This window comes from Elgaria multicarinata, chromosome 3 (assembly GCF_023053635.1).
Source record: "Elgaria multicarinata webbii isolate HBS135686 ecotype San Diego chromosome 3, rElgMul1.1.pri, whole genome shotgun sequence".
Lineage (NCBI taxonomy): Eukaryota > Metazoa > Chordata > Lepidosauria > Squamata > Anguidae > Elgaria > Elgaria multicarinata.
In genome coordinates, this window is record NC_086173.1 from 169,903,989 (window position 1) to 169,929,987 (window position 25,999).

The following is a 25,999-nucleotide window of genomic DNA, read 5'->3' on the forward strand; positions in this document are numbered from 1 at the left end:
CTGCCCAACAATTTCAGGAAAGGTTAACATATTTATAGGGTCAGGTCCCCTCTGATACAATGGCAGAACTTTCTCACCAATCATAATACAGCTCTGCAATATAATAACCAATGAGAAGTAAAGCATTTAGGCATATACAGAGTTCAAGTACTTTTCTGACTAGAATACTATAATGGGTATTGCAATAGTTACAGGAAATACATCTCCATCTGTTTCCTAGTTGTGGTTAGCTTGGCTTTAAAAATACATCTTACTATCTGTTTAACTAACTGTTTTGTGACATGTGGTTTCAGCATCAGCTAAATTGTGACAGCAAGTGCAACATTAAAATAGGTTTTAATTAAGCAGGAAGCTATGAACTTCATGATGTATACAGCTAGTGTGTTATAGATCCATTTTCCTATAGCTGTGGGCATTAGGTAAAAGAACCAGCTTGATTTCCTCGACAGTCTCTATGGGCAAGTATGGTTTCTCTATGGAGAATTCTGTCCTATGTTTCCCTATCGGCAAGTGGTTTTCAATGGATCCCTATGGGCAAGTATGGTTTCTCTATGGGCAAGTATGGTTTCCCTATGGGCAAGTATGGTTTCCCTATGGGCAAGTACTGTCCTTTGTTTTAGTATGTCCCCTAAATCATTCATCTCTTAAGGCTTCCTTAGTGGCATATTTCATGTGTTTAACAAGCTGAAAAAGTATTCAGTGTTTTCTTGCTTAACTTTTAAAATAAATGTTCACACATTATTAACTTTTAATGGCATTAATTCAGCTCTGGTTACACACTCTCTCTCCCGTTAGGACAGAGTCAGAACTTCATTTTCAACCATAAACCAGGTTCCTTTGGGATGGGGGTCGCGGAGCCCCCTTTGAGACAGGTGCTTTCTCTTAAAAACAAGGGGGGTCTGTTCTTCTCAGCTGCCCGCTGTCGAAGAATTCAAGCAAGTAGGTATGTGGGCTTCCCCTGAGCCCACCCTGTGCTAATATAATTGCTTTTGGACTGTTCTCTAGAAATCAAAGTATCTACGCTTCCGCAGTAACTGGAAAATATATTAAGGATGCAACCATGAGACCAAGTCTTGTGAAGGGTATTGAAACACTAGTTTTACAAGATTGTGTGCCTACTAGGATTGTTAGAAGGTGTCATAGTAGAAACAGCTAATCTTGAAATTAACAGATGGGCACAAGTTTTGTTTTTCTGTCCATGAAAAGATTGCACTCTGCACATGCATAAAATCCTTGCTTACAACTGGCTGAGAGGCCAGCTTCCTCGCCACCCCCTCGAAATATCAGCTCTGAAACTTGGGCCTGTGGCTTACCTTGCCAGGTTGGTGTTTATAAGAATCAAATTATTGGGGAAGGCACATGGGCCTTGTTGCCGGGACGGGGGCATTGTTCGGCCATCCTTCGACAGAATGATCAGTCAAGAAGCCATCCGGCTCCGTTACCAGGTTTGGCCAAGGAGGGAAGTTGGGAACCTTCTCACGGAGAACCCTGGTGTGCCTCCTTCACACTCTCCGTTTTAATTCTTACAGCGCAGTCCCTGCCTCAAAGGAGAAATTGGCAGCCAAGGAAGGAGACTGTTTCGAGTCCTGCAGGGAGCAGAAGAGAGTGAAGATGGAAGAGCAAAGCTTTGCTGGCCCTGAGGCAGGAAACATCCGGGAAGGGAGCAGTGCAGAGCCCTGGGAAGGAAGAGTGCAGGAGGACCAGCCTGGGAGCAACACCTGCTCAGACACGGAGTGCCAGCGCTTCAGGGACTTCTGCTACCAGGAGGCTGAAGAGCCCCGAAAGGTTTGCAGCCGACTCCACCACCTTTGCCGCCAGTGGCTGAAGCCAGAAAGGAACACGAAAGCTGAGATGATGGATCTGGTGGTCCTGGAGCAGTTCCTGGCTGTCCTGACCCCGGAGGTGGAGAGTTGGGTCAGAGAGTGTGGAGCAGAGACCAGTTCCCAGGCAGTGGCCCTGGCAGAAGGCTTCCTCCTGAGCCAGGCAGAGGACCAAGAGCAGGTGAGAGCATTTCATCCTGGTGACTAACAGGGACTGTGTTCTTAATACTTATCTCAACTTTATTGTACATGTCCTCTAAGGAAGGGATGCCCCAATTTCCAATGACACCTGCAAGTATAGTTGTTCTTCATGGGTAGAGCAGGCCCTCGTTAAATTAACAGTACGTCATTAAAATGTGCAATTGCCTACCAGAGGATGCAGGGATGGCCATGAATTTGTGCTGTTTAAAGAGGGGGTTAGACAAATTCTTGGAGGAGAAGGCTATGAATGGCAATATCCTACCTCCAGTATCCTAAGCAGTATGTCTAAGTACACCAGTTGCTGGGGAACATGGGCTGGAGGGTGCTGTGACACTCATGTCCTGCTTGTGAGTTTGTAGTCAACAGCTGATGGACCACTGTGGGGAGAGAATCCTGGAGTAGATGGACCCTTGTTCTGATCCAGAATGGCTGTTCTTATGATCACAGGAGAACTGAATGGGTTTATGAAGTTCTGGGGCAGGAGGGGATCCTTCTTCAGCCAGTGGCAGAGTCCTCCCAACAGGACAGGAAGAGCATTTGTAGATGCCAAACTGCTGTGTTTACAGTGGAAAATGCTGGATATCAGGGTTGAACTCTTAGCCCCCTGACAAAGACACAAGTTCCTGTGCTGTGTGGCTTGGATGGTAGATCAACTTTAGAATGAGACCTGAAAGGTAAAGCGATTGGGAAACGCTGCCCTTGGCCTTGACCTGAGCCGTTTCTTTCCTTCTCTAATCTTCCTGAAATCCTCCCTCCTGCTCCAGGTTCAGAGGATGTTGGCCAGTGTACCCACATATTTCCCGGAGGCAGAGAAGGCTCCACCGGGCATCACACAGACGCCGCTGGACGGGCGGATCTTACAGGAGGGGGCCGGAGGACCCTCCTCACTGGGTAAGGATTAGTGGACGTGTTACCCCATGGTCTCCCTCTCTCAATTACGCCTGAAGTGCATAAGCTGTCTTAATGTTCTCCATGAGCCTGATTTTGCTAGGGGAGAGAGACCCCTTTTCACTAGATACTCAAAAAGGAAATTTTGTTTAGTATTGTGGTTTGAGGGTATCAGACCCATTCTGGCCGGCTTCCCAGAGTGGGTCTTACACACTCAACAACTAAGGTCCTCCTCCAGGCACCTACTCAGAGGGAAGTTTGGAGGACAACAATAAGGGAGAGGCCTTCTCTGTGGTGGCCCCCCAAGTGTGGAACAATCTCCCCAATGTGGTTCACGTGGCACCGACAGTGTTATCTTTTCAGTGCCAGGTCAAGCAATATGTAGTTAATTAGCCTGGGTCTGTTCACAGTTCTAAAACTTGTTATAGTAGTTTTATATGTATGTGTATATTGTATGTTTTCACATTTCTAAATATTTGGGTATTGTTTCGAAGTGCTTCGGCTATGCTACGGTAAACAAATGCAATAAATAAACACTGAAAATAAACAATGAAAATGGGAATAGTTAAGAATGTTAACTTACCTTCTCACCTTCCCACCTTCTTTACCTTCCTCACAGGGAGCAAAACAACCTGCAGCGGAAGTGAACTGATCCTGGGGGGTCCTTCAGGGCCTCGTTCGCTTGGTGGTGGAGCGCAAGCGGTTTCTGCACAGCCTGGGCAGGTAGGGGAGTCCTGGGGGCCTCCGTCTCCTGCACATCTCTTTGGTCCTGGAAGAACCTGCCCCTTTAGCCTTTGCTCTTCTCCAAGATGGCTGCTGGGAAGGCCTTGAATGTCACTCACAATGCTTTGGCATTCAGAAAGAGGATCTCACCATCCTTGTCTTCATGGATTGCTTTTTGTTGTTTATTCGTTCAGTCGTTTCCGACTCTTCGTGACTTCATGGACCAGACCACGCCAGAGCTTTCTGTCGGCTGTCGCCACCCCTAGCTCCCCCAAGGTCAAGTCTGTCACCTCCAGAATATCATCCATCCATCTTGCCCTTGGTCGGCCCCTCTTCCTTTTGCCTTCCACTTTCCCTAGCATCAGCCTCTTCTCCAGGGTATCCTGTCTTCTCATTATGTGGCCAAAGTACTTCAGTTTTGCCTTTAATACCATTCCCTCAAGTGAGCAGTCTAGCTTTATTTCCTGGAGTATGGACTGGTTTGATCTTCTTGCAGTCCAAGGCACTCTCAGAATTTTCCTCCAGCACCACAGTTCAAAAGCATCTATCTTCCTTCGCTCAGCTTTCCTTATGGTCCAGCTCTCGCAGCCATAGGTTACTACGGGGAATACCATTGCTTTAACTATGCGGACCTTTGTTGTCAGTGTGGTGTCTCTGCTCTTAACTATTTTATCAAGATTTGTCATTGCTCTCCTCCCAAGAAGTAAACGTCTTTTGATTTCCTGGCTGCAGTCAGCGTCTGCAGTAATCTTTGCGCCCAGAAATACAAAGTCTGTACATAATGCTTAAAGAGAACATCATTTCTTCTTCTTCTTTCAGGGTCTGGTGACCTTTGAGGAGGTGGCCGTGCATTTCTCGGAGGAGGAGTGGGCTCTGCTGGATCCAGGCCAGAGGACTCTGCACAAAGAAGTCATGGAGGAGAATCGTGGGATCCTGGCCTCTCTGGGTAAGGAATGGGGTTCCTCTGGGTAAGGCTCCCTCTCTGCCTTCTTGCCAGATCCTGGAAGGTGGCATTTCAGCTCTTCTTTCTTTGTGTCAGTGTAGAATACAACTGTCATTGACTCCGAAGACCTGACAAAACATTGAGAAAAGCCCATTGATGGACTTGCTCTGTGGCAGAGATGGCTGCCAATCAATCTTACTTTGCTTCTCTAATTGCATCTGCATAATATTGAAGATGTTACAGATATTATCTTAATGGTCTCCATGGAGGAGAGGAGTTTTAAGCCTTTTCAGAAGACAGCTCTTGACAGCTTGCTTTTCATTTTAAGATATAACTAGACATTGAAAATAACCATTAGGGTTGAATTCCCACTTTCTAGTTCCCTGTTAAATGATCAGCTAGGAGAAAATGGCAGATTTTAAGTGTATTTTATTTTTACTGTACTTTATGTTGTTCATTTATTCTCTCAACTACTTTATATGAGTTATTCCATATAAATGAAAACATTGTATGGCAGTCTAGTTCTCAGTTCTAATGATCATCGGGATATTTAATATGTTTACAAGGACCTGCCTCACCAACAATTTTTTTTTTATCCTGTGAATCAAATCAGCAACCATTTGTTTTGTTCCAAGATTTCAAGATTATTTCTATGTTTATACTTGCAGGTGATCACAGGGAGAACAAGAAAAATGGCCCACACCAGAGAAGTAACACTGAAGAGAAGAGGGAAAATAAATCTATTTCTTTTGAAGGATCAGATGTCTTTGAAACTCCAATACTAGAAGCACCAAGTAAAAAGAACATTCGCAAAGGGAAGAAACAGAGTAAAACTCAGAAGATTCATTCTAACAAATATCAAAGGTTTCAATGCTTAGTGTGTAAAAAACAATTCACATTCAACTCACAACTTAACTTGCATCAAAGAATTCACACTGGGGAGAAGCCCTATAAATGCTTAGAATGCGGGAAGACCTTTGCTCACAGCATAAGCCTTAAGCTGCATCAAAGAATTCACACTGGGGAGAAGCCCTATAAATGCTTAGAGTGCGGGAAGACCTTTGCTCACAGCACACAGCTTAAGCTGCATCAAAGAATTCACACTGGGGAGAAGCCCTATAAATGCTTAGAATGCGGGAAGAGCTTTGCTCACAGCACAAGCCTTAAGCTGCATCAAGGAATTCATACTGGGGAGAAGCCCTATAAATGCTTAGAATGCGGGAAGAGCTTTGTTCTGAGCACACAACTTAAGCTGCATCAAAGATTTCACACTGGGGAGAAGCCCTATAAATGCTTCGAATGCGGGAAGAGCTTTGCTCAGAGCACACAGCTTAAGCGGCATCAAAGAATTCACACTGGGGAGAAGCCCTATAAATGCTTAGAATGCGGGAAGAGCTTTGTTCTGAGCTCAAACCTTAAGCTGCATCAAAGAATTCACACTGGGGAGAAGCCCTATAAATGCTTAGAATGCGGGAACAGCTTTGCTCACAGCACAAGCCTTAAGCGGCATCAAGGAATTCATACTGGGGAGAAGCCCTATAAATGCTTTGAGTGTGGGAAGAGCTTTGCTCAGAGCACACACCTTAAGCAGCATCAAGGAATTCACACTGGGGAGAAGCCCTATAAATGCTTAGAATGCGGGAAGAGCTTTGCTCAGAGCACACAGCTTAAGCGGCATCAAAGAATTCACACTGGGGAGAAGCCCTATAAATGCTTAGAATGCGGGAAGAGCTTTGTTCTGAGCTCAAACCTTAAGCTGCATCAAAGAATTCACACCGGGGAGAAGCCCTATAAATGCTTAGAATGTGGGAAGAGCTTTGCTTACAGCACAAGCCTTAAGCTGCATCAAGGAATTCACACCGGGGAGAAGCCCTATAAATGCTTTGAGTGTGGGAAGAGCTTTGCTCAGAGCACACAGCTTAAGCAGCATCAAGGAATTCACACCGGGGAGAAGCCCTATAAATGCTTAGAATGCGGGAAGAGCTTTGTTCTGAGCTCAAACCTTAAGCAGCATCAGGGAATTCACACTGGGGAGAAGCCCTATAAATGCTTAAAATGCGGGAAGAGCTTTGCTCACAGCACAAGCCTTAAGCGGCATCAAGGAATTCATACTGGGGAGAAGCCCTATAAATGCTTAGAATGCGGGAAGACCTTTGCTCAGAGCACACAGCTTAAGCAGCATCAACGCATTCACACTGGGGAGAAGCCCTATAAATGCATAGAGTGTGGAAAGAGCTTTGTTTGCCTCAGAAACCTTAAGAGGCATCAAAGAATTCACACTGGGGAGAAGTCCAATAAATGCTTAGTGTAGCATTTTTAGCATCATAAAATGTTAAGAGTTGGAGGGGGCCTATAAGGCCATCGAGCCCAACCCCCCTGCTCAATGCAGGAATCCACCCTAAAACATACCTGAGAGATGGTTGTCCAGCTGCCTCTTGAAGGCCTCTAGTGTGGGAGAGCCCACAACCTCACAAGGCAACTGATTCCATTGCCGTACTGCTCTAACAGTCAGGAAGTTTTTCTTGATGTCCAGATGGAATCTGGCTTCCTTTAACTTGAGCCCGTTATTCCGTGTCCTGTGCTCTGGGAGGATTGAGAAGAGATCCTGGCCCTCCTCTTTGTGCCAACCTTTGAAGTATTTGAAGAGTGCTATCATGTCTCCCCTCAGTCTTCCTTTCTGCAGGCTAAACATGCCCCGTTCTTTCAGGCCATAGCTAGACCTAAGGTTTATCCCTGGATCATCTAGGGGTCAAACCTGTTCATCTAGGTGACACACAGGGGTTCCAGTGCTCAGGCAGGGGTGAATCCTGGATGATCCCAGGATAAACCTTAGGTCTAGTTGTGGCCTCAGTCTCTCTTTATCAGGCTTTGTTTCCAGACCCCTGATCATCCTGGTTGCCCTCCTCTGAACACGCTCCAGCTTGTCTGCGTCCTTCTTTAATTGTGGAGCCCAGAACTGGATGCAATACTCTAGATGAGGCCTAACCAGGGTCGAATAGAGAGGAACCAGTACCTCACGTGATTTGGAAGCTATACTTCTATTATTCTGTTCTATACTTCTGTCTGGATCTTGTTCTCACTCGGAATTGCTCTGTGTTGGACTTTTCTACTGCTCACTTTCCGTTGTCAGATCATCACCTAGTTTCTTTCAATATTACTCATAATCCTCCTCCTTTACGTCCCGCTTCTCGCTCTTGTCGTGACTTGCAATCTATCAATTATGAGGCTTTTTCCCAGTCTCTAGCCTCCTCCCTTCCTTCTGTCTTTTCGGCTGTCTCCTTGGACTCAGCTGTCTCCTTCTTTAATTCCTCCTTATCTTCAACTCTTGATAATCTTGCTCCATCTACAACTCGGATAGTTCGCCCTTCTCAACCCCAACCGTGGCTCACCTCTTTCCTCCGCTACCTTCGCTCTTGTTCCCGGGCAGCTGAACGCCTTTGGCGTAAGACCAGGGACCGGGCAGACTTTGTCCATTACAAATTTGTACTCTCCTCTTTCTCTTCTGCCATCTCACTGGCCAAACAGCAGTACTACTCAATGCTGATCCAGTCAAATGCTAGGCATCCTCAGCGGCTCTTTGCATCCTTCAATTCTCTTCTGAAGCCTAATCCGCCATCTCTCCCCACCTCTCTGTCTGCTAATAACTTTGCCTCTTTTTTCAATGCTAAAATCCAAACTATCCGCTCTGATCTGGCCAGCTCTGCTCCTCTTCCAGTTCCTGTTCCTCATCTGTCAGCTCCTCCTGCAAATTTCTCTGCGTTTCCTTCGGTCTCTGCGGATGAACTGTCTACAATACTGCGCTCTTCGAAGCCTTCCACTTGTTCTCGTGATCCGATTCCTTCTCGCATCTTTATTAATCTTATTCCTGCTATCCTCCCTTCCTTGCTACATATTATTAATCTTTCTCTGTCCTCTGGTTCATTTCCTTCTGCTTTTAAACATGCTACAGTCTCCCCCATTCTCAAGAAACCTACTCTTGATAGGCTATCTCTGTCTAACTACCGACCTGTCTCTTTGTTGCCGTTTGTTTCAAAGATCCTGGAGCGTGCGGTCTACTCTCGCTGTCTTGACTTTCTTTCTAGTAACTCTGCTTTGGATCCATTTCAATCTGGATTCCGTCCTTTGCATTCCACCGAAACAGCCCTTACTAAGATCACCAATGATCTCCTTACTGCCAAGTCTAAAGGCCATTATTCTGTTCTTATTCTCCTTGATCTAACTGCAGCCTTTGACACGGTTGATCATGATCTTCTCTTAGATTCCCTTCATGACCTTGGATTTTGTGGCTCTGTCTATAACTGGTTTGCCTCCTATCTAGCGGGCCGCTCTTTCAGTGTGTTGGCTAATGGCAGCTCGTCTTCCTCCTTTCCCCTTTCAGTAGGGGTTCCGCAAGGCTCGGTGCTTGGCCCGTTGTTGTTTTCCTTATACATGCTGCCCTTGGGCAAGCTTATTCAATCTCATGGCCTCCAATATCATCTGTACGCCGATGATACACAACTATATCTGTCATCTCCAGAACTTTCTCCTGATGTTCACAATCGTATCTCGACATGTCTTTCAGATATCTCAGCTTGGCTGCTTCATCGTCGCTTGAAACTTAACATGGCAAAGACTGAATTGCTTGTTTTTCCTCCTAAACCTTCTCCTCATCTCTCATTCTCTCTTACTGTCAATGATGTTACGCTTACTCCGGTCAAGGAAGCTCGTAGCCTTGGCTTTATATTCGACTCCTCGCTCTCCTTTATTCCTCATATTGAGGCAGTAGCTAAATCTTGTCTATTTTTCCTGTATAATATTGCCAGGATTCGATCATTTTTGTCTGTCTCTTCTGCCAAGACACTTGTTCATGCACTGGTTATTTCACGGTTGGACTACTGCAACCTTCTTCTCTCTGGCCTTCCTTCTTCTCACATCAGTCCGTTGGTTTCTGTTCACCACTCTGCCGCAAAGATCATCTTCTTGGCTCGCCGCTCCGACCATGTTACTCCGCTTCTGAAATCTCTTCATTGGCTTCCAATTCACTTCAGAATCCAATATAAACTTCTCCTGTTAACCTTCAAAGCTTTTCACGGTCTAGCTCCTTCCTATCTCTCCTCTCTCATCTCACACTATTGCCCCGCTCGTGCTCTTCGCTCCTCTGATGCCATGTTTCTCGCCTGCCCAAGGGACTCTACTTCCCTTGCTCGGCTTCGTCCATTTTCGTCTGCTGCCCCTTACGCCTGGAACGCTCTTCCAGAACATTTGAGAACTACAAGTTCAACCGCAGATTTTAAAGCTCAACTAAAAACTTTTCTTTTTCCTAAAGCTTTTAACACTTGATGTTGTGCAGACTTCTACTGTTACTTTCTACTGTTAGTTTTACCCTACCCTGTGCCTGCTTACCCTACCCTGTACCTGTTTGCATTCTCTTCCCCTCCTTATTGTTTTACTATGATTTTATTAGATTGTAAGCCTATGCGGCAGGGTCTTGCTATTTACTGTTTTACTCTGTACAGCACCATGTACATTGATGGTGCTATATAAATAAATAATAATAATAATAATAATAATAATAATAATAATAATAATAATATTAATGCTGCCCAAAATAGCATTTGCCTTTCTTGCAGCCATATTGCACTGTTGGCTCCTATTCAGCTTGCAATCTACAACAATTCCAAGATCCTTCTTGTTTGTAGCATTGCTGAGCGAAGTATCCCCTCGCTTGTAAATATGCATTTGTTTTTATTTTCCTAGGGGTTGAACGTGGCATTTATCCCTATTAAATATCATTCTGTTGTTTTCAGCCCAGCACTCCAGCCTATCAAGATCACTTTGAAGTTTGTTAATCAGAATATCATGAAGCACTTTGTCAAAAGCTTTGCTGAAGTCAAGATATATGACATCCACAGCATTTCCACAGTCCACAAGGGAGGTTCCCCGATCAAAAAAAAATATTCCCTCAATCTTCCATCAAGGGATTTCTATGGTGAGGTTGGTTGGTCTCATAACAGCATGCCAAGTCCAGGGATTCCCCACCCACCCTTCTCATATTGCTACTTCTAATTGTTTCTGCCAATGTTGTGGTGGGCTTTCAGTGATCCAAACCGGCAATGTTTGAAATAGAAATAAATCCTTTTGGCACCAACATCATTTGAATGGCTACTAAACACTCCTTAAGGCCTAACTGTTGCTTCTTCCACTTCCTAGGGGTTTTTGAGTAGCACCCCTTGCTTGCTGATGAAAATGTGAATTTAAGCATCTTTCTACATTCTTGGAGAATTTTCTACATTCTTCTCGGTGGCTGCTCCAGTGCTTTGGAACTCTCTTCCTGGGGAAGCTAGACTGGCTCCCTCCTTGATGGGCTTTCAGAAGCAGGCTAAAACTGGTTTGTTCCAGCAGGCCTCTGGAGAGTAATTTGGTCCTCCATCTTTGTTAATGGCTGATAATTTTGTGGTGTATTTTAATTTTAACATTTCTTTTCTTATGTTTTACAATGTATGTTTTAAACTTTGTAAGACCGCCTTGAGGCCCAGTATTGGGCAAAAGGCGGGATACTACTACTACTACTAATAATAATAATAATAATAGTGGGCTTCTCCCTGTTAATCTGGTGCTAAAGGGTTAAATTATGTTGCAAGAAGAACCTACTTCTTCAAGTGAAATATTATCTTATCTGGAATGGGGTGGCTTGAGTGAGGGTTTGCTGGAGATTCACAAGAAGACCCCCTAAAAAGACCCCAGACTCATATCTGAAATAGCCCCAGAAGTATATTCCAGACCACTGAGCCATGGACATGAAGACCTTGATGTTTGATTCTATGCTCATCAATGTTATATCATTAACTAAGACTCTTGCTAAGTTGTGCAGGACTGTCTTTGAAGAAAGGGGGTGGGACATCCGTTTACATGCGGCTTCTTAGAGTACGCACAAGGCCAAAGTGCTGGCAGATAGCTGAGCATGCACCGACAGCCACTAGGAGGGGAAATGGTTTTGAAATCTTGTGGTGTAGCACCTGCTGATAAGAAATGTCCTAACTCCAAGTTGGGCGTAGGAAGTGACAATACTGAGCAATGGGGCACCTGGGATATGACATGAGCTCAAAGAAAAGGTCTCCTACACCAATCCGGATAAGTCACCCAGATGGCAGCCATGTTTTCTAGGACCCCACGAGTATAACATGTGAGATATTGGGGAGGCGGAGACACCTAACTTCTGATTGGTGAATGGGTGGTCTAATCATGTAATTCATGCCAATTGTGATTGGGAGATGGTGGTCTCATCATTCATTGACCCCCAACTTTGAGCCAGAACAAGTGTATAAAAGTACAGGTAGTAGAGCTGTAAGACAGAATTTTTTATTTTTCTCTTCAACTTCACCTCGGACTGGGACTTGACGGAGCTGGGTAATTATGGATCTCTTTATTATTTTAGACTTTGAGACTCAAGAGTATTTTCCTGAAAGTTGGGACTTCAAGTACCATTAGCCTCTAAGACTTGGGTTTATTTTCTGAGCTGGAACTTGAAATTATTTCCAAGTCTTAGAAGTTCTCTGACTTATGCTTTTATTCTTCACACGCCTAGAGGAACTTCAGCATAGAGTAGGGAGGGTTAACAACAATGTTTTAGTATAGCGCAAGGTATAGTTTAGTATAATTTAGCTTTAAACCACAAAGAGTAAACAGAAGCGGATAAGGAGGAGTCATAACAATGCTAGAAGCTCAAGCCATTATCTTATTAGCTAAATTTGTAATACCTGCTTTTGCAATTCTTGTATTTACATTTCATTCTCTTTTCTTGTAACCACAGAAAGAGGGATTGTATACTTCTATAAACACCATGTCAATTTGTTTAATTTTGCAATTTTTACAATAAACAGATTCTTATTTGCAATTATGTCTGTGGTGATGCTTGTTGGCTGGGATTAAATGTTTGTCTGTTTGGCTTAGCACTGGTTACCCACTGGGGGTTTTCGGACCCATTTGGTGTAGGTTCTGAGGTTAAAAAGGACCCAATTTACACTCCTCTGTGTGAGTGCTTTGATGAAATCTAAGTTTGCAGCTCTGTCTGCAGCTACTTCAACTGTCTAAGCATTTATAGGGCTTCTCCCCTCTGTAAATTCTTTGCTGTCACTTAAGATGTGCACTCTGAGCGCAGTTCTTTCCATGCTCTGAGCCCTTGTAGGGCTTCTCCCCAGTTTGAATTCTATGAGGCAACTTCAGATGTGTCCTGCAAGCAAAGTTCTTTCCGCATTCTAGGGCTTCTCGCCTTTGTGGATGTTTTGATATGCTTTAAAGATCCACATTGCGATTGAAACTCTGCATACTGAGCATGTGGAACCACCAGGAACATCCCCTCACATGACCCCAGCGACAGAGCAGGTTCATAGGGGAGAAGGCGCTCTCTCAGGTATCCTGATCCCAAGTCATTTGTGACTTTGTACACTCCCCTTGTCCCTCTCCCAGCAAAGGTCATCCCACAGGGCAACCAGAGCAGTTCTGTTCCAGAACCAGGCCTAAAGCCCAGTTGAAAAGGATCTAGGTAACCCACCCAGCCACACCCCCTCGGCTAGCTTTTATTAGCCAGGAGGGACAGGGATTGTGAGGGCAAGTGGTTGGCTGCATTGCTGCAAGCACCTTGTTCCCATCTTCAGTACACAACAACTGGAACTGATCCCACAAAACTGGGCAGATGGGGGCATGGAACACCTCAGCTGGAGCTGTGCTAACAACAGCGTCAAGCCCGCTGCAGAAAGAAGTGATTTTGTTCTCGAAGAGCAATGAAAAAAGGTCACAGTGGGTCCTTGATTGGGCCAGGGCCCCATTGCCCGGGGGAGGATGTGAACACCCCACGGACCACCCAGAACAGCTCCGCTGGAAGGCTACTCAAGGACACAAGCCTTCTTATGAAAATGGGATTACTTGGACACACAGACTCCTACTCTTCAGACTGCCTGTCTCACAACTTGGAGCAAAAATAAAATCAAGAATACGTCCTGGAGCTTTTCTCCAGTGGGAATTCTTTGATGAAAGTGCTTTCCACATACAAAGCATTCATGGCGCATCTCACCTGAATGGATCGTTTGAGGCAAGGTACAATCTGTGATTGAACTGCTTTCCATACTCTGAGCATGTTTATGGCTTCTCCCCTGTGTGAATTCTTTGATGCGAATTAAGTTGCCAGCTTGAACGGAAGCTTCAGTTCAATCTTGAACTGAACTGACTTGAAGCTTCAAGTCAATCTGTAAACACCTTGAAATCAATGCAGTGATTACTAGAAGCTAGGGATGTGATCTGCTTCGCTTAGAATAGGAGAAACAACAGCGATCCGGGGTGATCCGCCTCCCCTACAGGTGGATGAGAAGCGGATCGGGTAGCTGGAGAAGTATGGCGAAGAGAAGTGACCATAAGCGGAGCACTCCTCTTTTCGCGAAGCGGTCTGCCCGCCATTTTGGATTTTTTTGCCCATAGGATTGCATTGCGGAAAAGATTAGTGGATAACTTTTTTGTTTTTCAAGCTGACTATTTGAAACTTGCTGTGCTTAGAGAGTCTTGGGTGGGGGTCATTTTGAGCCTATTTTCAGCACTTTGCATGCTGCAGTTTGCTTGCTATATTTTTTTAAAAAAAATAGGGTTAAAAAATCCTTTCCCCTCCTCCACTCCAATCGGGTTCTTTAAGGTGGCGGGGGAATAACGTACTTTCTGCAGTACTCAGAAAGCTGCTTCCCCCCAACACACACTAGATGTCCTCTTTTTTGGTTTCCCAAATATGGTCACCCTATACAGGGGCCTTTTCCTGCCTCAGGGCCTGCAAAGTTTTGCTCTTCCATTTTTACTCTCTTCTCCATCTCTGCTCCCACCAGGACTCAAAAGGTCTCCTTCCTTGGCTGCCAATTTCTCTTTTCAGGCAAGGACTGTCCTGTAGGAATTCAAATGGAGAGGTGCATGAGTTAGATCCAGCTGTAGCCAACTTAATGCCCAGGACCTGTCTCCAATGGGACCCCACAACCCTGTTCCCACAGGAATCAGGCTCCTGGTTGAAAATGAGGTTCTGGCTCTGTCCCAATAGGAGAGAGAGCTGACTTAAGGCTATTAAAAGATGAAAATGTGGGAAAGTTTATTTTAAAACCTAAGCAAGAAATCAGCGAATACTCTTTCAACTTGTTAAACCACTGCAACAGGCCACACAGGAAGCCTTAAGAGATGAATGGTTTTTAAACAAAGTAAATGCAAAAGAACATCACATACAGCAGTGAAATGTGAGACACGCAACGATGACAAAGAAATTCAGCTTAACTTCTGCTAAGGCCTGCTGGAAAACAACATGAAAAGAACACTCGGCCCCAACCAGCAGCAGTTGAATTGTTATTTAGTTAAACTTCCACCAGTCCGAACGAGTTCAATGCAACGTTAAAACTTTCAGCCACATAACATTATAGTCTAAACTTTCAGCTACCAAACCCAGGCAGAGGCTGAGTTCAGATGGCGCGCTAATCAACGGTAGCTTCCCGTTCTGTTCCTATTCCCTCCAGATTAGTGTTAGTGTGTCATCTGAACTCAGCCGGAGGCTCTGTGGGTGGGCTGTTCCCGGGTACGGGAAAGAGGTCGGGGGCCTCTTCTAGATGGGGTGCCCACCCACCCCCGTGAATTCGCAGGGACAGAGCCCCGGAGGCCTCGCTTGAGGTCCAGGTGGTCTCCGGGGCAAAGAGGAGTTCTGGCTGGTCACAGCTTCTTTGCCCACCAGGGCTGCCCCTGCACCAGGATTACCTGGAAAGAGGAGTCCATCCCCTGATCACGGTTGGATCGTTGCAATTGGGCTTCTTCTCTCGAAGGCCGTCCGGAGGATGCAGCAGGTGCCGGATGCCTCTCCAGGTGTGTTGGGAAGGGGCAGCGGGAGGGGAGCCCAGAGCACCTGTTCGGAAATCCCTCGACGGGGCCCAAATCAAGGTCTTAGGACTGCTCCCAACCCAAATGCTTCCTGCCCTGAGGGCTCCCCAGGGCCCCCTTGGCAGAAACATAGACCCAGGGGGGTGCTTTTCGGGGAGGGGGCATTTATCCGAATAGTAGCACTGCTGGCCCGTCTGATTAAAGTTCTGCCGCTTTTAGACATAAGCTGAAGACTTTCCCCTCTGTTCCTGTAGGCTTCTTCAGCTAAGCTACGCTGTTGCTGTTATATTTTTATTTGATGTTTCTGTATTTTAATTTTTTTTAAATCCCTTGCAAACCACTTAAAGGTATCTCTCTAAAGGTATAGTCAGCTTACGACATAAATAAATAAATACTACTACTACAATGCCAAACAACGCAACACAAAAAGATAATCATAATTAATAAAATTAGGAGTCAGAAATATAAAATCAAATTACACTAAATAAAGCGTAAGTGCAGCGGAGTGAAAGACAAGGACTGTGCTATGTTTTCTCTGTGGGCAAGTATGGATTTGCTAAGGGCAAATGCTTTCATTGGCTTTCATATGTCCTGCTTTTATGGATGAAGGGAGCCCTGCTGTTCACATCCTAAGAGAGGGCGGTAATCACTGTTCCTTTCCGCCCCTGTTTGGGGTTCAAGTGCTGGGAACAGAGAGGGCTTAGAATGGAGCCATGGGATACATTGGGAGAGAAACTCTGGTTCATCATCAGACCTCTTATTTCCAGGAGGGCCGAAGGTTTTCCTGCCTTGAGCCTTAGATGGATTCAGACCTGCTCTCAAAGAAGGGGTCAAGGTGTGAAACAATAGGCCACTATGAGCAGAAGTTGCCATGTGTGTTTTACTCCACACGGCTAGCAGCTCTGTGGGTCCAGAATCTTCCTGTGTACCCTGATGAGGCCTCACCTAACATTAGGGTGACCGTATGGAAAGGAGGACAGGGCTCCTGTATCCTTAACAGATGCATAGAAAAGGGAATTTCAGCAGGTGCCATTTGTATATATGGAGGACCAACTGAAATTCCTTCTTCATCCCAACAGTTAAAGTTGCAGGAGCTATACTAGAGTGACCATATTTAAAAGAGGGCAAAGCTCCTGCAGCTTTAACTGTTGGGATGAAGAAGGAATTTCACCAGGTTCTCCATATATACAAATTACACCTGCTGAAATTCCCTTTTCTATGCAACTGCTAAAGATACAGGAGCCCTGTCCTCCTTTTCACAGGGTCACCCTACTTAACCTCTCTCTTTTTAGAGCATCTTTTCGTGTTTAGAGTTCTGAAGGGCACCAGGTTGGGGAACGCTGTTCTGCAGCAAGGGCAGGCAGAAGGACGGAGGGCTCCCATGCCGGAGGCTGCTTTACGCACTCAAAGGGGAAACAGCTGTGGATCCCACAAAGACCCCAGGAGCAGATGGGGCGGCGATGCTGCAGGGGGGATAAAATACCCCTGTGGAAAAGCCCCCTTCCCAGGTCCGTGTCTTTGCCAGGAGCCTCTGCGGCTCTCTAGTGCTGCCTCCAACGAAGGGTTAAAGAGGAGGAGAGGGGGCCGGGTCCTAGAGAGGCCCATGAAGAGCCCAGGCTGGATGAGGCCCCTCCCTTCCTGCCCCACACTTCCTTCCCCTCCCCATTGCAAAGGAGCCTGGGATTCTCCCCCTGCTCCTACGAGCCTCTTCCATCCTCCGCCTGCAGCCTCTTTTCCCCTTCAAAGGAGCCGGTGAGTGCAGATTGCAAGGGGGTCCCAGGAGGGAGGGGGCAGAGGAAGGAGCCCCCCAGGGCAGGGGGTGCAGGTTTGGGGCAGGGGTGGGTGGGAAGAGAGAGGGAGCCCCGAGCCCTCCCCAGGGGATTGACCCGCTTGGGGCCCCTCCAGGGAGACCCCCGCCTTGCACCTCCTTCCCTCCCCATAACTAGGGGATCGCGGAAGGGAAGGCTGGAGAAAGGGGGGGGTGTCTGGGAGGGACCCAAGAGGAAAGGTCCCGGGTGGGGAGGAGGAATGTCCCACCTGCGGGCAAAAGGCTGCCCTGGTGTCCTCTTTGCATTGCATTTTTGTTATGTTTCCTCTCCCTGATTCAAACCTAGTGGATAAGCAAAATTAACAAGTCACTTTGGTCGCGGAGCCCCCTTTGAGACAGGTGCTGGCTCTTGCGAACACAGTGGTGTGTTCTTCTCGGGTTCACCCTGTCCAGGAATTCAAGCAAATAGGTATGTGGGCTTCCCCTGTGCCCACCCTGTGCTAATAAAATTGCTTTGGGCCTGTTCTCTAGAAATCAAAGTATCTATGCTTCCGCAGTAACTGGAAAATGTATTAAGGATGCAACCATGACACCAACTCTTGTGAAGAGTATTGAAACACTAGTTTCACAAGATTGTGTGCCTACTAGAACTGTTACAGGGTGTTGTGGCTTGCTTTAGAAGCAGGTAACCATGAAATGAACGGGGACAACTTTCTCAGTAATCGTTGATGTATTGTTTTTCTGTCTTTGAAAAGATTGCACTCTGCACATGTGTAAAATCCTTGCTTATAACTGGCTGAGAAGCTTACCTGTTACTGTTTTATGATTGGTGTATTCTATGGAGAGGTTCTGCCTTGTTTCTAAGCGTACTGACCCTATAAGTATGTTAACCTTTCCTGAAAATAGTGGGCACCTTGGGTCCTCTGAGGGCTTCCACCTGGCAGTGCGAAGCGCTGCTCGTAATAAACCTTCTAAAAAAAGAGAATCATAGAATAGTAGAGTTGGAAGGGGCCTATAAGGCCATCGAGACCAACCCCCTGCTCAACGCAGGAATCCACCCTAAAGCATCCCTGACAGATGGTTGTCCAGCTGCCTCTTGAAGGCCTCTAGTGTGGCAGAGACCACAACTTCCCTAGGTTACTGGTTCCATTGTCATACTGCTCTAACAGGAAATTTTTCCTGATGTCCAACTGGAATCTGGCTTCCTGTAACTTGAGCCCTTTTCCCCTGTCCTGCACTCTGGGAGGATGGAGAAGAGATCCTGGCCCTCCTCTGTGTGACAACCTTTGCTATCATGTCTCCCCTCAATCTTCTCTTCTCCAGGCTAAACATGCCCAGTTCTTTTAGTCTCTCTGTATAGGGCTTTGTTTCCAGACCCCTGATAGTCCTGGTTGCCCTCCTCTGAACCCCCTCCAGCTTGTCTGTGTCCTTCTTGAAGTGTGGTGCCAGAACCTCACACGATTTGGAACCAGAACCTCACATGATTTGGAAGCTATACTTCTATTAATGCAGCCCAAAATAGCTTTGGCCTTTCTTGCAGCCATATCGCACTTTTGGCTCATATTCAGCTTGAGATCTACAACAATTCCAAGATACTTCTCGTTTGTAGTATTGCTGAGCCAAGTATCCCCCATCTTGTAACTGTGCATTTGGTTTCTATTTCCTAGATGTAGAACTTGGCATTTATCCCTATTCAATTTCATTCTGTTGTTTTCAGCCCAGCACTCCAGCCTATCAAGATCACTTTGAAGTTTGTTTCTGTCTTCCAGGGTATTAGCTAGCCCACCAAATTTTGTGTCACCTGCAAATTTGATAAACCTTCCCTACGTCTTACAGTCTTTGACCACCACTCCGTGATCCTACTTAGAGGTGACCCACCTTCCCAGGGTTCCTCGACACCCCCTCGAAATACCAGCTCTGAAGCTTGGACTTCTGGTCTACCTTGCCAGGCTGGTGTTTACAAGAATCAAATTATTGGGGAAGGCACATGGGCCTTGTAGCTGGCGGGGGGGGGGGGGGGTTGTTCAGCTGTCCTTTGGCAGAAAGATCAATCAAGCAGCCATCTGGCTCCGTTACCAGGTTCTACCAAGGCAGCCGGTAGGCCAAGGCCGTTCCAAAGGGTTGTTGATCTGTGCAGCTGAAGGTGGGAACCTTCTCGCCTCACTGGGAGCCCTGGAGAGCTTGTTGTTTGTGGAATGGTGCAGCCAGGCCACCCCACCTGCTTAGTTCTGGGGATAAGTTAGTTAGTTTCCTGTTTTTGGTCTCTGTTCATTTGGGGAAAGGTCATTCTGCTCGGGGTCCAGAAGGGTGGCAAAGGGACCCCCGTGCCATCAGGTATCAGGTAGCCAGGACTGAGTGTCTTTCTTTGGGTGGCTCTGAATCAACGGCTTTCGTTGATGTGGCTTGTATTGCTCTTTTAAAGTTCTTTAATTTCTGCTGTGGCCTTTTAGTTTCATTGTAACTTTTAGACTGTTTTCCCACACAAACCCTCCCCTGTGTCCTGTTAATTGTTCATACCCTCAGGGCCTTACTCCTTGATTTAATAAATTGCCTGAAGCCTTGGTGAAGTGTGGTTATTTTCAGGTGTGAAATCTGGTCACTATACTAGAGTGACCAGATTTAAAAGAAAGCAAAGCTCCTGCACCTTTAACTGTTGTGATGAAGAGGGGATTTCACCAGGTTCTCCATATATACAAATGACACCTGCAGAAATTCCCTTTTCTATGCAACTGTTAAAGATACAGGAGCGCTGTCCTCCCTTTCATAGGGTCACCCTACTTGACCTCTCTCTTTTTAGAGCATCTATTCGTGTTTAGAGTTCTGAAGGGCACCAGGTTGGGGAATGCTGTTCTGCAGCAAGGTCAGGCAGAAGGACGGAGGGCTCCCATGCCGGAGGCTGCTTTATGCACTCAAAGGGGAAACTGCTGTGGATCCCCCGAAGCCCCCAGGAGCAGATGGGGGGCGATGCTGCAGAGGGGATGAAAGACCACCCCCATTGTGGAAAAGCCCCCTTCCCAGGTCCCTGTCTTTGCCAGGAGCCTCTCTAACAACAACAACAACAACAACATGATGTTTATTCATTTCTTACCCGCTTCTCCCTTTGGATCAAGGCGGGGAACAATGTTAGAACAGGAATCAATGCATCTTAAAAATTCTTGATTTTACATTGATCTTGATAGGCCTGCCGGAAAAGGCTAGTCTTTAAGGCTGCCTTAAAATCACAACCATATAGTGGTTAAAAAATGTTAAAATCTAGTGTGGCCTCCATCCAAGGGTTAAAGAGGCGGAGAGGGGGCTGGGTCCTAGAGCCAAGTCTGGATGAGGCCCCTTCCTCCCCCCATTGCAAAGGATCCTGGGATTCTCCCCCTCCTCCTGCAGCCTCTTTTTCCCTGCAAAGGAACCGGTGAGTTCAGATTGCAAGGGGGTCCCAGGTGGGAGGAGGGAGGGGGCAGAGGAAGGAGCCCCCCAGGGCAGGGGGGGCAAGTTTGGGGCAGGGGGTGGGTGGGAAGAGAGAGGGAGCCCCAAGCCCTCCCCAGGCGACTGACCCACTTAGGGCCCCTCCAGGGAGACCCCCGCCTTGCACCTCTTTCCCTCCCTATAACTAGGGGATCGCGGAAGGGAAGGCTGGAGAAAGGGGGGTGTCTGGAAGGGACCCAAGAGGAAAGGTCTCAGGTGGGGAGGAGGAATGTCCCACCTGCAGGCAAAAGGCTGCCCTGGTGTCCTGTTTGCATTGCATTTTTGGTTTTGTTTCCTCTCCCTGTTTAAACCTAGTGAATAAGTAAAATTAACAAGTCACTTTGGTCACAAGGCCTTCGAAATAAAACCTGGGGTTCTTTTGTTTATTAAGAAGGGAGCCTGCTTTTGGTTTTAGTATGTCCCTCTTTGATGCATTAAGTGAGCCCGATGTGTTGGGAGCAGAGAAGGCTTAGAAGGGAGCCCTGGGACGCATTGGGAGAGAATCTCTGGTTCACCAGCAGACCTCTTCTTTCCTGGAGGGCCGAAGGTTTTCCTTCTTGGAGCCTGAGATGGACTCAGACCTGCTCTCAAAGCAGGATCATGAACAAGAGGCCTCCATGAGAAGAAGTTTCAATATGTGTTTTACTCCTTATGGTTAAAGGCTCCCTGAGTCCAGAATGTTTTTATATATATATATATATATATATATATATATATATATATATATATATTTCCCAACAGCACATAGACAATGGAGTTGAGAGGGCATAAAAAGGTAAGGTAATTTCTTTATCTTCAGTGTTACTTAAATCTATGCCTGCATTTCTGCTGGTAGCAGTGGTTGTTTTAAAGGCAGTTGCAGGCATGGATGATGAAGCACCCTTATTTCCCGGGCTAGGTGCAGGCCCGTTAATTAGTTTCCCGCTTCTTGGTTCTCTGCGCTTCTACACTGGTTTGCCCAGTGATACCCTTTTCCACATTTACGGCAGGGTTTAGATGGCTTCTTTTTGTCTCCTCCTCCCTTTTTATGAGCACCTCCTCCAGGAGCGCGACATTGGTTCTTAAAATGACCTGGCTTTTTACAATTAAAGCAATTGCCACGCGGCTTATTGCCTTGTTGGAGGGCCCCGGCCAACATGGCCATTTGGTGTATCTGAGTCCCAACATCTGCGCAAGCCTGGATCATGTCAGCCAACTCATAAGTTTGCCGAGCAATAACGGATTGCAAAACTTTACGGCAATCAGCATTGGCGTTTTCATAGGCTAATTTCTTCATTGATTCTGCTTTTGCTTCTTCATTGTCAATTTGTCTCTGTAAGGCTTCCTTTAACCTGTCTATAAATTGATGGTAAGGCTCACTAGGTCCTTGGCGTGTGATAGTAAAGGATTTTGAAGGTTTTCCAGACACTGGCACCCTTTGAAATGCTTTCAGGATGCAGCGGTTAATGGCCTGAAAGGTAGGCATAGGTAGTTGCGCCTGTGCCTCTATCCTTGCAAACTGTCCACTGCCATACAACTGCTCTGCTGTTATCACTCCATTAGAGCTAAGGGCTATATGGAGCAATTCCTTTCTATATTCACTGTCCCAAACTACATATTGGGCTGGACTCAGGATCATGCGAAATAAATCTTTCCAATCTTGAGGAAGCATAGTGTATCCATTTCCAGTACTCTCCACCATGGCTTGGGCATAAGTAGAGCGTATGCCTGTCTCTTGAATAGCTTTATTCAATTCTCTAAGCACTGAATAGGGCAATGCTGTCCAATTGACAACTACCTGTCCTTGGTCAATTTGATGTGAGGTTATAGGATAAGCAGAAGGGAAGTTATCAGGACCTTCAAACAACTCATCAGAGGTTAGTGTTCCCTTCCTCTTTTCCTCTTCAAAAGCCTCACGGACTTTACTAAGTTTTGGCAACACTTCACTATTTGCTTCTTCTCCTCTCAGCTGTGAAGCTGATGCAGGAGGCACTAACTGGGGATATGGGAGTGATGTTTGAGAAATGGGAGCGATAAAAGATAATGAGCTGGAGGATGCCTCGGTTCCTACCTTCTCCAGCGCATCTTTGCATCGCTGCCACAGCAACAAGTGCTGTATGGGAGCTCGTGGTTCAGTGTATAGGTGTGTACCTATTTTCACCCAATCTGTGAGCTGAAGTGTCCCTGCCTCGGGATACCAAGGGCATTGCAACCCTATTTCATTTACTAGGTCACTAACATGACTGAGGGATACAGTTGTACAACCTTGCTGTTTTAAAATTTTATGTAGCTCTTGTGCATGAAGCTTCTGCGGAGCTGACAATTCCCCCCCCATACTCACGATAAAGGAGCGTTGTAACGCTGAGGTGCACCAAGGCTATTCCAGCCGATGAGCAGGGGGTTTCCTGGATCCGATCACGTCGGGGTCACCAGATGTAGTAAATAACTGGCAAGGAGTCCAACTGCATGAAGATGAGGCATCTCAAACAGGTCGCCCCATCCTGATTTTATTAAGAGCTAAATGGTTACATTCCTTGTTCACAAGCTATGATTGGTTGTTGAATACATGATTACTTCGTGCACAGAAGGTGCTTGCTAGTGTGTGTTCAGCATGAATATACCATATAAGGGTTAAGGAAATGCGTGATCATGGTGCCTTCAATACTGTATTGTTTTCTCTATGGCTCTTGCGTCAGCACATTCTCGGCATGGTTAGCCAGTGCCAAGAAGTTCCTTAGCAAGGCCTATCTTATCATTGTCCTCAGCACATCTCAGTATGGTCTGCCAATACTAAATGTGTGCCAGAGAGGAACAACAATAAACCCCACAGTTTGATTGCTGCTGTGGCCTTTTAGTTTCATTGTAACTTTTAGACTGTTTTCCCCCACACACCCTCCCCTGTCTCCTGCTAATTGTTCATACGCTCAGGGTCTTACTCTGATTGAATAAATTGCCTGAAGCCTTGGTGAAGTGTGGTTATTTTCAGGTGAACTGGCTCCAGTTCCAGTGTTTCACTGGGAACCGGTGGGAGGGGGGCGGCTGGGTTGGGAACTTTAACCCAGGTCTACCTTGTGTGCCTCCTTCACAAGCCCCGTTTTAATTCCTACAGCGCAGTCCCTGCCTCAAAGGAGAAATTGGCAGCCAAGGCAGGAGACTGTTTCAAGTCCTGGTGGGAGCAGAGATGGAGAAGAGGGTGAAGATGGAAGAGCAAAGCTTTGCAGGCCCTGAACCAGAAACCGTCTCCTGCAACATCGACGAAGGGAGCAGTGCAGAGCCCTGGGAAGGAAGAGTGCAGCAGGACCAGTCTGGGAGCTCAGACACAGTGCGACAGGGCTTCAGGGACTTCTGCTACCAGGAGGCCATGGGGCCCCGAGGGGTTTGCAGCCATCTCCACCACCTTTGCTGCCAGTGGCTGAAGCCAGAAAAGCACACAAAAGCTCAGATGCTGGACCTGGTGATCCTGGAGAAGTTCCTGGCTGTCCTGCCCCCGGAGGTGGAGAGCTGGGTCAGAGAGTGTGGAGCGGAGACCAGTTCCCAGGCGGTGGCCCTGGCAGAAGGCTTCCTCCTGAGCCAGGCAGAAGACAAAGAGCAGGTGAGAGCATTTCATCCTGATAACTAACAGGGACTGTGTTCTTAATACTTATCTCAACTATATTTTACATGTCCTTTAAGGAAGGGATGCCCCAATTTCCAATGGTCCAACCCCCAAGTAAAGTTGCTCTTCATGTGTAGAGCAGGCCCTCATTGGAGGATAGTTAAGCTAATACTGGATGGTTAAAATATGCAGTTCCCTACCAGAGGATGTACTGACGGTCACCAATTTAGATGGTGTCAGAGTCCTCCCAACAGAACAGGAGTAGCATTTGTAGAAACCAACCTCCCGTGTTTACAGTGGAAAATGCTGGATATCAGGGGATGTCTGGGAGTTTCTGTTTTTCCTTCTGGCTGGTGTTCTAGCACTTTGCTTATAGAACGATAGAATCATAGAATAGCAGAGTTGGAAGGGGCCTACAAGGCCATCGAGTCCAACCCCCTGCTCAATGCAGGAATCCACCCTAAAGCATCCCTGACAGATAGTTGTCCAGCTGCCTCTTGAAGGCCTCTAGTGTGGGAGAGCCCACAACCTCACCAGGCAACTGATTCCATTGTCGTACTGCTCTAACAGTCAGGAAGTTTTTCTTGATGTCCAGCTGGAATCTGGCTTCCTTTAACTTGAGGCCGTTATTCCGTGTCCTGCACTCTGGGAGGATCAAGAAGAGATCTTGGCCCTCCTCTGTGTGACAACCTTTCAAGTATTTGAAGAGTGCTATCATGTCTCCCCTCAATCTTCTCTTCTCCAGGCTAAACATGCCCAGTTCTTTCAGTCTCTTTTCATAGGGCTTTGTTTCCAGACCCCTGATCATCCTGGTTGTCTTCCTCTGAACACGCTCCAGCTTGTCTGCATCCTTCTTGAATTGTGGAACCCCAGAACTGGATGCAATACTCTAGATGAGGCCTAACCAGGGCCGAATAGAGAGGAACGAGGACCTCACGTGATTTGGATATCAGGGTTGAACTCTTAGCCCCCTGACAAAGACACAAGTTCCTGTGCTGTGTGGCTTGGATGTTAGATCAACTTTAGAATGAGACCTGAAAGGTAAAGCGTTTGGGAAACGCTGCCCTTGGCCTTGACCTGAGCTGTTTCTTTCCTTCTCTAATCCCTCTTCTCTTCCTGAAATCCTCCTTCCTGCTCCAGGTTCAGAGGATGTTGGCCAGAGCACCCACAGATTTTCCTGAGGCAGAGAAGGCTCCAACAGGCATCACACAGAGGCAGCAGGATGGGCGGATCTTGCAGGAGGGAGACGGAGGACCCTCCTCACTGGGTAAGGATTAGTTGACGTGTTACCCCATGGTCTCCCTCTCTCAATTACGCCTGAAGTGCATGAGCTGTCTTAATGTTCTCCTTGAGCCTGATTTTGCTAGGGGAGAGAGACCCCTTTTCACTAGATACTCAAAAAGGAAATTTTGTTTAGTATTGTGGTTTGAGCGTATCAGACCCACTCTGGCTGGCTTCCCAGAGTGGGTCTTACACACTCAACAACTAAGGTCCTCCTCCAGGCGCCTACTCAGAGGGAAGTTCGGAGGATGACAACAATGGAGAGGCCTTCTCTGTGGTGGCCCCCCAAGTGTGGAACAATCTCCCCAATGTGGTTCACGTGGCACCGACAGTGTTATCTTTTCAGTGCCATGTCAAGCAATATGTAATTAGCAATATGTAATTAGCAATATGTAATTAATTAGCCTGGGTCTGTTCGCAGTTTTATATGTATGCGTATATTGTATGTTTTCGCAGTTTTAAATATTTGGATATTGTTC

The 25,999-nt window shown here is 46.6% G+C and overlaps 1 protein-coding gene and 1 pseudogene across 1 annotated transcript in view; one reads left to right on the forward strand and one right to left on the reverse strand.

Annotated features, from left to right (window-relative positions):
- LOC134396268 (uncharacterized) overlaps positions 1 to 25,999 on the forward strand; it is an 853,762-nt gene that overhangs the window by 795,040 nt on the left and 32,723 nt on the right. Inside the window, 1 exon segment of the mRNA XM_063122688.1 lies at positions 5,569 to 6,814. Coding sequence (XP_062978758.1) covers positions 5,569 to 6,814 — 1,246 coding nt within the window.
- Positions 1 to 25,999, reverse strand: part of LOC134396487 (zinc finger protein 850-like) — a 637,841-nt pseudogene that overhangs the window by 70,578 nt on the left and 541,264 nt on the right.